Consider the following 11,979-nt stretch of genomic DNA (forward strand, 5'->3'; position numbering starts at 1 on the left):
CTGGCTGTCACTGCAGGTCTGGAGGAAGGGTTCAGGCTTCCCTCTGGCCACATTCATGCACTTACTTAGTTACTTAGTCAGCATCCATGGGCTGGTTGCTTATCTCACCACCACAACCCTGCAAGGCAGGCATTGTTATTCATGTTTTACAGGTGAGAAAAGAAGGTTCAGGGAGATGGGAGAACTTCTGCAAGGTCACACGGTGTTCTTGCTCCCTTCTGCTACATAACGAATTTCCCCAAAGTTAATGTTTAAAACCATAGTTATTCTCTCTTGTTTTCTGTGGGTAAGAAATTTAGGAAGGGTTAGGCTGAGTGGGTCTGGCTTGGCATCTTTGATGCAGTAGCCATGAGATACTAACTGGAGCTGGAGCGGGAGAGTGCTGGAGGGGCTGTGGGCTGGCCAGGAGTCTTTCTCTGACGTAGCCTTTCCCCAAAGTCTCAGGGCCTCTGCCTGCAGACCCTCTGTGAGCTGGTTTTGGGATTCCTCAGAGCAGGATGGCCTCAGGGCAGTCAGACTGCTTGCTGGAGGCTCAGAACCCCAGCTGGGGCATTACAGCAGGCAAAGTGAGAGTTACACCTGCTTTTCTGACCTCTCAGAAGCCCCACAGTGTCACTCCTGCCAGTCCTTAGGTAGCAAGTAAGTTATAAGCCCACCAGGGCTCAAAGAGAGAGGATACAGACTCCACCTCCCAGTGGAAGGAATGTCAAGATCACACCACAGGATGGCAGGTGAGATGGGAGGCATTGTGCAGACATCTTTGGGAAGTGCCATCTGCCACACACAGCATGTGGCCAAGCCAGGATTCGAATTAGATGCAAATTCAAATTCAAATTTGGAATTTTCGATTCCAAAACTTCTGCTACAGCCTTTCAGCCTGGTCCACGGGGACCTCTCGCTTCCTCTGCGCTCCTGTAGCTCTTACTGTCGATGCACATAGTGGTGATTCAGTTTCCTCAAGCCAACTAGAGCCTGACTGAACTGCTGCAGGCCCTGGCAGTGAGACTGCCTCTGGGGTCTGCTGGTCAGAAAGCCTATGCCCAACACCAGGGCTTTTCAAGTTGTGAACTTTTTAACGAAGGGGACAGAGAAGAGCGGTCACAAGCAGAGGAAGAAAGCAGGTGGCAGCCGCAGATCTCACTGTTGTAAACAACTCATCTAGTGTTTTCCCTTCTCCCATCAGGCACTGGCCTGGGAGCCTCAGCCCTTGACAGAAAAGGTGCCTTCCAGCTGGGCAACAGCCCAGAGTGGAGGGAAGTTCACGGCTCTGGAATCAGAAAGTCCCAGATTGGAGTCTCAAGTCTACAATTGGCAGTTTTTTAGCTTTGGACAGGTTTCTTAACTTCCAAAAGCAAAAGGGAGGTAGGAATGCCTTCCTCTCTGGGTTGTTTAAAATGACGTGCTAGTAAAGGGTCAGTGCAGTACCAGGCACATAGCAAGTGCTCCATAAAGGCTGGTGTTCATGGTGTTCATGTCCAGGGCTGTGTCCGAACCCAGCCTGGAGACACCCTGAAGTGAGGGGTGAGAATTTGCTTGACTGTTTCACATATGCTGGCCCGCTCCATGACCCCGGATGGAGTAGTGGCCGAGATGGTCCCAGTGAAGTGACGACTAAATGGAGGTGTCTGGAGGCTGAGAAGGTGTGTTGGCCCTGTCAGGCCTGTGGGCAAAGGGGAGAGTGGTCTGGGAAGATGGAGTGGAATGGACAAAGGCCTGGAGGTGAAAGAAGCTCAGTATCACTGGAATGTAAAGGCTGAGGGGTGGAAGGCAGGAGGCAGCAAGCATAAAACTGAGACCCAATTACAAAGGACCCAGTAAATCAAGTTCCAAATTTGAATTTTAAAAGCAACTGGGTGCCACTGAAGGGTTTCTCTCAGTTGGATGACGTGGGCAGATCTCTGCTTTAGAACAGCCACCCTTTCACCCCACCCCACCGGCAACTTTATAGAAAATGGAGCAGAAGCAGGCAGCCTCATGGCTGGGAGGCCATTAGGACAGGATGACAGCGATTCAAGGAAAAGATGATGCTGGCCTTTTCTAGGAAGACAGCAGGGGATGACTAAATGGAGGTGTCTGGAGGCTGAGAAGGTGTGTTGGCCCTGTAAGGCCTGGACCAACTGGCTGGACCAGGCCAGGTGGTCCAGGCTGGACCAACTGAAGACAAAGAAGTTCCCCTGGGTAAGAGTTGGTGATGGTCTGGATGTTCAGAGCTGGGGGACATGAGATAAAAGATAAGTGCTTTGTATGAAGTCAGTTCAGAAGCCACAGGAGCAGAGGGAAAGAGCACCAGTCAGAGACCTGAGAGAAGAGCATTGTGCCTTACTAAAGAGACATCACCTAATTGGAAAGCCGATGGTTACAAATTAGCTGTAGAAAAGTGAGGCGGAGGAAATAGCTCATCCAGAGATACGAACTATAGTGCACAGAGCCTATGTTCCATGTTGTTGAATAGATGACTGTTGTGCTAATTTATACTAAAGTGTTACTGGTCAATATGGAACTGACCCTTTCCCCTTCCCTGGGGAGTTTGTATTTAACAGGATACAAGTGCTTACCCTAAGGATTAATTACTGGTAGGCTTCAAGGCAGACCAGGGATACTATTTAGGGTGAGAAAGTTTTATCATTGCCCACAAGGTTACCAAGGTAGATGCCTAGTCCCTGAAGGTCAAGCAGGCCCTGGTCTCTATATAACAAAAGGTCTCTTGCCCTTGGGTCTTGCTTATCTGCCTCCCCCTGAGCCACCTGATTTGCAGACCATGGAAGCCCAGTGATTCCCAAAAGGATGCAGTAGGTTCTAAAATCTCTGAACACAGGCTTCAGAGTAAGACTCCTTCCAGGCTGTATGACCTTGAGCACATTATTGAACTTCTCCGCACCTCAATTTTCTCACCTGGAAAAGAAGGAAAATAATAGTATCTGATATTTAAGGATTTGTGAAAATCAAAAAGACAGTACATGCAGCACATAGAAGAATGAGAGCTGACACTGTTTTGTTACTGTTGTCATTTTTCCTACTAGTTCAGAGTTGCTCCTTAACACCCCCCACCCCTTCCAGATATGAAGCTGGGGCGGAATGTGGCGAGAACATTTTTGGATTATTACCGGCTGAACCCCATGGTCGAGAAAGTGGCGATCCCCATGCCGAGGCTGCGGTAAGTGCTGAGCAGAGCTTGTGTCCTGCTTAACTGACTTGTTGTTCAGGGGAAGCTTCCTTTAGCCTCTGTCTGGCCCTGGGTAGCATGGGAAAGATGATCCCAGCCCTGCCACTGAGACTGCAGGGTCCGAAGAGCTTCACAGCACAGTTTCCTGTGGGTATCATTATGGGGTGAGACAGTGAGGTGGTGGTCACATTTCTGGATCTAACATGGGAACCCACAGGACTGGGAGTTGCTGGGAGGCTGAGTCCAGCCACTATTCCAAGCTGGTCTGGGTATATCCATGTGCTACTCCATCTGACAGCTCAACCTCTAGGATTCCTGTGTCACTGGGGCTCATAAGACCTCTGATTCTTCAATTTCTTCATCTGTAAAGTGGGGACAGTGATTCTCACTTATAAGACTATTAAGAGATGTTAGAGAACCCTGCACAGTGCCAGGCATGTATGTACCCTGTACATATGATAGTCCCCTGCTGTCAAGACGCAAAGGCTCAGTGCTTAGAGGACACACTCCCGAGAAGCTTCCCCTCAGGTCCTCTGCTGTGGTCAGCTTTTTGGGCTGGTGAAGAGAGAAGGTCAGGTGATGAGTGTCCTTCCTAAGCGCTGGACATTCCCATGCCTGCTGGCTATGAGCCCAGTGAGCACTTGGGCAGGGACACCCAGTGGTATCTGGGATGTGCCAGCCTTACCCTATGCCTTGAACTCATCTCCTACTTGCCTAGTGATCCAACCTCCTTGAAGGACTTAATGGTATCAACTTAAAAGGTTCCTGCCAGACCAAATCTTCCCACTGACCTTGCCCATGACCTTGGCCAAATGCTTTGCTGTCTCAGGGCCTTTGTACTGATGCACCTTCCTCCCTAATCTGTTATTAACAAAAACAATGTTAATCACTGTTCTTTTCTAAGCCAAGTACTTTTTGTACATGGTCTTATTCATTCCTCATAGATAATTTCTTCCTCATATTACAAATGAGGAAAAGGAAGCTCAGAAAGGTAAAGAAAATTGCCTGAGGTCAAAGACATTTTGTAGAGGCAGGATTTGATCCTAGGTGTTTATTATTCCAAATCTGGACTGAGGTCCAGCTAAGCTCTACCTCCAGCAGGAAGCCTTTCTCACTCTCAGTGTAGGTTCAAATTCTGTCTCAAGCTCGTGAGATGTGAGACAGATTTCTTGGCTTTGTAAAACCTCTTTCTGCCTTCCTAAAGTGAGGGTAATAACAGCAACCTCTAAGGGTGGTTTTAAAGATTAGATACAAGCATGGTCCGGTGCCCGGCAGCCAGGAGGTGCTCAATGAATGTTTCCATCTCCTGGGGCTTCTGTGCTACAGGCCCAGATTTCCAGACAGCTCATCACAGCCTAGGGCAAGTCCCTGGATTTATCTAGATGGGCTGGCTGATGTCTCAGAACCCACATCCCATCCAGTTGGGAGTCCCTCCTCTCTGAGCCCCAGCTCCACGAGGAGTCTACACCACAATGTACTCTAGCTCAGTTGTTCACCCCCATCCTGGTGGATTAGCCTTTAGAAGAAGCATGTCTTTTCTTCTCTGTTCTCCCACAGTGCCTAGGCTGTATGGAGCATGGATGCATGTATATATCCTTTCGTTCATTCACTTAGGAAAACAACACTTTATGCCAAGTCCCTAGTGGGGAAGGGGAGGCTTGAACAAATAAATGATTAAAGCATGACCCTGACCTTGAGGAGCTCACCTCTAGACCAAGGTGCTCAGTTCATCCTTAGAAATCATTCTTGCTGGGTTGAGTTCTTAAAAATTTAAAGTTTTATAAACTCATGCTCTGTCTCAGTTGTTCACCCCCATCCTGGTGGATTAGCCTTTAGAAGGCGCATTTGGCAGCTTACCTGGTGGCTCAGACAGAAAAGAGTCTTCCTGCAGTGGAGGAGACAAAGATTCGATCCCTGGGTTGGGAAGATCCCCTGGAGAAGGAAATGGCAACCCACTCCAGTATTCTTGCTCAGAAACTCCCACGGATGGAGGAGCCTGGCAGACTACAGTCCCTGGGGTCGCAAAGAGTCAGACATGACTGAGCGACTTCACTTTTATAAACTCGAAAGAATTCATAGAATCTCATTTACAAGTTAATTTGGGGATTGTCCCTTTCAGGTCCTCTGTCAGCCTAAATAAAAGTAACTTGATCCTTTCCCACTTTGCTTTGCATGTTGCACTGACATCCACAGAGTAACGATCACCATTGTGCAGATACAGCGTCCAAGGCCCCAGAAGTGGACAGGACTGGCCACAGGCAGGGCTAGGTAGCCAGGCCCCCCCATCCCAATCCCCAGCCTCATGCTCTGAGCATCAGTTAGTGAAGAGTTCTTCAAGATGGGGGAGGCAGGACCCTGAAACTGGGCCTAAAGGTTACAGGGGAGTTCAGGGCCCTGCGCTGAGCTTTGGAACCCTCATTAGAGAAGAGCTGAAGGACTCCTTCCTCGGAGTTCACAGCCTTGAGGACTCACAGTAAAGGCACCCACCCTTCACCTAAGAAGAATAGAATAAACACCCTCTCGAATCCCCACATCTCTCCCTCATCAAACTTTGAATATCACCTAGTTCTCAATTTGTCAGCAACTCTTGAAAACACAAATCTCAGGAGGATACACAGCTCTGATTTGGAACTTGACTATGTCCCCATTTTCGTATTATTTTCCACCCAAGCACTGAATAACATACATGAAAGAGCAGTTCTAGTTTCAAAGGCAAATTACATATTTTGACTCAGAATTAATCTTTGTTTTCTCTCATCTCGATGGATAATTATACTGTGTCAGTTTCCACCCATGTGCTGGTAGGAGCCTGTCAGCGTCCCTGGGAGAGGGACAAGCTGTGGGCCTGAGAGTGCAGGCTCAGGGACATGGCAGCGATGACCAGAGCTGAGACCCCACGCTTATCTCAACCACAGGGACACAAAATGTCCCATCAAGGTGGATACAAATTAGACAAGGCAGGTGAGCCTCTGTGGGGAGATGAAGCTGAGCACAGAGCGTGGGCAGGCCCCTGAGTGTGAGGTGGGCTCGGGCTCAGTGACAGTGAAGGACTGCCTCCACCGGGGCGGGGGGCGGGGGGGGTGGTTGGATGTGTCCCTGTGTGCAGGGGAGGGGTGGGAATCATCAGCTCTGCATCTCCCTGCAGCCCACTAAGTGGCAGGCCCTGAACGTGATGCTGGGGGAACATAGATAATGTTTGCCCATCAGGAGCCCAGGTTCACAGAGGAGAAGGATGTCTACATGCAAAGATCAGAAACAATACCAAGCAACGTATAAATGTGCTCAGCTACCTAGCACCTCGTGCCCTCTTTCAAAAACCTCCATGGTTCCCCATTACCTTCAGTAACATTTCAGTTCCTCCTCTTGCTGGTCAAAGCCCTGGCCTTCATTGAAAACTTCATATGCAGCTTCCTAGCACACACCTTTCCCTGTGAGCACCGTCTCCCCCTACCTGCTTTCTACAACTTTATACCCCCAATTAAGTAAGTCATTGCTCCATGTTCATCCTTTTCCCTCTTTCTGGAATGTTCTCCCTGTCTGTCTCTAGATGGAGAATGCCAGCTTATCTTTCAAAGCCCAGTCTGGATATCGCATCTCTGTTTCTTGGTCCTTGTTCTCCACTGGAGATGGAGCTCCTTCTCTCTGCTGAACCCCTAACCGCATTTTGCACACATGTGTGCATGGTACATCCCCTAGCATATTGTCACGGCATCTTTGTGTGTCTGACTCCACCACTAGATGGATTGCTCCTTAAGGATCTATTTTATCACTCCTGTATCCTCAGTGCACATCCGAGGCCTAGTTGGGAGTAAGTCCTACATAAGCTCTGGATGTGTGAGTTATGAAATGGTAGAACTGAAGCATCCCCTAAGAATCGTCCACTTCAACACTTTTGTGTTATAGAAAAGTGAGACCCCACCAGAAATTACTCTCCCACTGCTGCTGGCAAACATTTGGGAGTCTTTAGGAGTACCCAAGGAAGGCTTCATGCAGGAAGTGGGGTTTAAACTTGGTTTCCAAGGACATGTAGAATTCAAGTGGATGAAATGGAGGAGAGGGGGGCATTCCAGGTTGGGGGAAAGGGCATAGAAGGCAGGAAGCAGAAGCTGAAAAGGCACAAAATAAGGTAATGACAGGCCTGGATGTTGAGGACAGTAGAGGTGGTAAAGATGGGACTAATAGTTCATTTAATTCATCAAACAATCCTCAAGCCATACTTCATACTATTCAGGAATTATGGAGAAAAATCAGATGCATCAAACTAACAGTCCTATGAGAAAAACAGCTGGGCACCAACTCCCCAGAGAATGGCATGCTGAGAGATGAGGCCCAACATGCTGTGGGAACCAAGGGAGGGGAGCAGCTTATTTTCTGGGGAGTCGGCTTTCCAAAGGAGGGAGTCTAGATAGGTGGAAGGGGGCCCTGTAGGAAGAGGAGTAGCTCTGTGGGGCCCATAGGTGGGAGATTTGCCTGCTGATGCCTCTCTCTGTGCCCCCATCTGGAGCTGTGGATGTTTTTTGCCTCTGTAAGGACCCCACAGTCATTTTGCATGTCCACACTCCTCCCTGGCTATCACACACCCTTCTCCTCATGCACGCCATCTACCTGGGACCACCCTACCTGTGATCATACTTGGGCTTGCACACCCTCTGTCACCCCCAAAGAAACCAATCCATCTTGTTTCCCATGCTTCCTTTGGGAGTAAAGACCCACACTCTCAGTGACACGTGAATGGCACCTTGTAATGGGCAAAGCTCTTCCCCAGCCCTCATTCACCAGAGCCTAGAATGCAGGAACGACATGGGCGCTACTATTTTACAAAAGAAGAAATGTGGGCCAGAGAAGAGAAAGGACTTCTTCAAGATCACATCGCCTGTAAATGACATTCCAAGTGTGTGTTCCAGCCTGTTGATGGGTACTAAGACTTAGATGTGTCTCAACCACGCTACATGACCTTCCTGTGTTAGCAAGGTCTGTCATGAGCGTGGAATCTTAGTCTGTGAGGCTTCCTGGTTGAGGCGCTACATGAGGGCGAGGTGTCCCTTTTGTGTGCTGCCACCTGGTCTTGTCTTTATCCTATTCATGACTCATCAGCAATGAAGGAAATGATACTCCAGAATCAGAGCAGCATGGGTTATAAGAAGTCACTTATTGAATCCTAAATCTAACAGCCCAAGAGATTCCCATATTTGTGGCATTACCATTTTCTGCCAGGAGTTGTAGTTCTTTATTATTTATTATTTTGTGTAGTTACTTCACACCACTATGACCTCTACTAAACTGTAAGCAGCCTGAGGACAACATCAGTGTCAGATTCACCTCTGTCACCTCCAGAGTCCATTGGGCCACACCTAGCACGTGGCAGCATGCCTTTGTAAGTTACAATAGGCAAAGGAAGACACTGGGTGTGTTTATTTGTAGTGTCTCATTTAACGTCACATCACCCTGAAACTGGAATATTTTGTCCTCATTTTGTAAACGAAGCTCAGAGAATTCAAGTAACTTGCTCAAGGTCGTACCTCTCACCTATAGCCAGCCTGAGAATTCAGTTCAGTTCTTTCTGGATTGGCCAGTCTTTCCACTGCATATAAATCGTAGTCCAATGCTTGAATGAATGGCACATCAGTTTATTACTCAAAATGTAATAAATAAGGCCCCATATGAAGAAAAATGCAAACATAGATAAAACTTGGTTCCTGCCCACCAGGAGCAGAACAGAAAATGAACAACTGTTGAAGAGAATGTTAAGGGTATTGCACTGGGTGCTGAGCACTGAGATACAGAGGTAAAGTAGACACATCTCTGCCTTTGGAGAGCTCCCGAGCTTGTAGGGGAGTCAGACCCACCATGAAATGCCATAATTAGGTTATGCTGAGAAATATAAAGGGACTCTGGAGCCCATGATGGTTACGAAGGGAATGAAGCCCCTGGCTCTGCCAACCTATAGCTCGTCTATGTGTTCATCCGCAGCCCACCATGAAATGGATAGAATGAGTTAGAATCAAGGTAGAAATGTGGAAGTATTATAACCTTAGGGCAGTTAGGTTTTCTCCAGAACCAGAATGATACAACCCATCCATTCATCCAAGAGTCATTCATTCAGTCATGCCTTGGGCTGGGTTGCTGAGATGTCTAGATGAGGCAGTCAAGGCCACTGCTCCTAGTCCAGTGGTGGACGCACGGCTCACAGTCCAGTGGGGGAGACAGACATACACACAGATGATTCCAATGCAGCGTGTATATGTGCTTCTTTCTTCTCTCTTTCTGTTATCTCCCCCTTTGCAGGAAAGGAAAACCCCCTTCCTACAAGCACTCACTCCTGCGGGGCCCGGCCAGCAACCACCCCAACGGCAAAGGGGACAAGAAGAGCTCAGTGAACCACAAAGACCCTTCAAACTCTTTTTAAGGATGTGGAATCCAGGGAGGTCTTGTGGTGGCAAGAGCATGCATTTTCTGCTGGGCCATGAAATTAATCACCCTTTTCTAGTTTCCAAGATAATGACTGTGAGAACATGTATAAGCTAGTGAAAGGGAAGGGGGGAAAAATGAGAAATTTCATCATCGATTTTCCTTTTTACTATTTGAAAATCAATTGTGAGCCTTCAGCTTAAGGCTCAGGAACAAAATAGGAGACTCAGACCAGATGAGTACAGATGCTAATTTCCACAACAGAGACCCTCACAGGAAGAGAAAACCCCCGTATCTCTTCTCTAGTCAGTGCTTTCCAGCCCCTTGACTGTTCTAAGTTGTGCAGTTACTATAGATACCTTTTAGACTAGGCCACGTTGTTTACTGTTTTAGAAATGCAGTGTCCATATTTGCTGACCCAAAACAATACCATCAACGCATACAAAACAAAAGACAAATGCGCCTTTGGTAACAATGGGTCAGAATTTTTGAGCTCACAGTGGTCTTAAACATACAGTCACTTTATCTATGAGCTGCATGCTCCCTGACTCCCCTAAACCCGAGCATGCAACTCCAGAGAACTGCCCTAAGAGCTATGTCCCAATAGCTATGTCCCAGTATGGCCTGGGTAGTTTCATTGAAACCTTAGCTCCTAAAACAAAAAGTATTAGCTGCACATTCCAGAAGGTCTCTCTCATGGTTAAGATCTCTAGATCCTAGGATCTGAGATCAAAACTGACCACTGAAGAAGAGGATATGAAAACTCTGCCATAGAGGGGAGGAGGCTGACTGTCAGGTACAGAAGATGCAAAAGACAAAAGAATGCACTCTGAGGCAGGTGGGGTTGATAAAGTAAAACAACAACCGTGGCAATTCCCAAGGCAGGGCAAGCTCACTTGCCCTGTGCATTTTTCTACAGAGTAAAGTGCCTTTGCATGATGAATGGGTCCAGGGGAGTTGGCTCACTTCCTGTCTGTGAAGCAGCAGGCTGAGTCACCATGACAGCCTGCTAATTAAAATGACCTCCCGGAAATGAGGATTAGAAGATAGGGAGAGGAAGGGAGGCTCCGGGGAGATAGGGCCTTTAGCACAAAGCTTCAGTTTAGCATTCTTTTGCTTTGGATTGGAGATTTTCAAAGTATGTTAAAAATTGAGAGCAAAGCTTATTCTCCCTTTGCTTATTGCTTTTCAGAAATGATTAAAAAAAGAAAAAACATATGTTAGCTGGGTACAAATGTTGTGTTGTATATACAGTTCTCCCCTGGGTTCTTGTTGCCCAGAGGAACACAAATAAAGTGCTTCCTGCAGCTTCTCTGTTCCTCTGAGCATTCTTGGCACCTTCCTCTAGGTCTCTCCCTCCCTCAAGAACCAGCAAGTCGACCCAACTTGATGTAACCCTCACTTTGCTGTCAGGGACTCTGTCATCAAGGTAAGGAAGGACAGTCAAGGCTTGACTTTCCAGCCGTTCCTGTGGCAGAATCCTGGGGAGTTTATTTGACTGCAGCCAGCTCAATGCAAATCAACACTGTGGCGGGCCTTTCAGAAACAAGAGCATCTCTTGAGATGGCATAAGGAGAGGCAGATTGCATAAAATCAGAGATGATAGACCAGATCTATTTTTCCCTGCCCAGATTGCTTTCATAAGGTGACCATATTTAGACCCCACTTTTTTTGGTGCTTAGGTCGTTCATTTTATAGATTTATACTGCATATTAAATTATGGCATAGCTTCCTAAGTGGTGCTAGTAGTAAAGAACCCACCTGCCAATGCAAGAGACATAAGAGACACAAGTTCGATCCCTGGGTCAGGAAGATCCCCTGGAGGAGGGCATAGCAAACTACCCCAGAATTCTTGGCTGGAGAATCCCCATGGACAGAGGAGCCTGGGGGTGGGGGGTGGGGGGTGCTACAGTCCATAGAGTCACACAGAGTCAGACACGACTGAAGCAACTGAGTATACACTCACACATGTACTTTTCCAATTTACATTTTACTGGAAGTAAACTGATCTGATACCCATTTTACCAAATCTTCATTGACATAAAAAGTTAGCTATTTTCATCAACTTTTTATCAATAGGATATGTTCAGTTATGAAAATATAACTGCACTTCTGAAAAGCTGCATTGATTAATTGGACCATAGGTCTTAAAAGCTCAGGCATGCTACTGGTTTAAAAGAAAATTTTGGAGTCAGGCGACTCTGGATTCTAATTCTGCATTCAAACCTTTATTCTGTCTCTTAATATCTGTGTGATCTTGGGTAAGTTATTTAACCTCTCTGAATCTTAATTCCTATAACATGGTGATAGTTATGTCTACCTCATTACAGTAGGTATGTGGGTTTAATGGGATTTTATGGGGGATATTGGGGCTTCCCTGGTAGCTCAGTTGGTAAATAATCTGCCTG

The 11,979-nt window shown here is 47.2% G+C and overlaps 1 protein-coding gene across 1 annotated transcript in view; it reads left to right on the forward strand.

Moving 5' to 3' along the window:
• AGBL4 (AGBL carboxypeptidase 4) overlaps positions 1-10,794 on the forward strand; it is a 1,467,493-nt gene extending 1,456,699 nt beyond the window's left edge. Inside the window, exons 12-13 of the mRNA XM_070364879.1 lie at positions 3,058-3,154; positions 9,449-10,794. Of these exons, the coding sequence (XP_070220980.1) occupies positions 3,058-3,154; positions 9,449-9,569 (218 nt within the window). The 3' untranslated portion in view covers positions 9,570-10,794. The remainder of the gene's footprint in view (positions 1-3,057; positions 3,155-9,448) is intronic.
• The last annotated feature ends 1,185 nt before the right edge of the window (positions 10,795-11,979 follow it).

The sequence above is a fragment of the Bos mutus genome, chromosome 3, assembly GCF_027580195.1.
Source record: "Bos mutus isolate GX-2022 chromosome 3, NWIPB_WYAK_1.1, whole genome shotgun sequence".
Lineage (NCBI taxonomy): Eukaryota > Metazoa > Chordata > Mammalia > Artiodactyla > Bovidae > Bos > Bos mutus.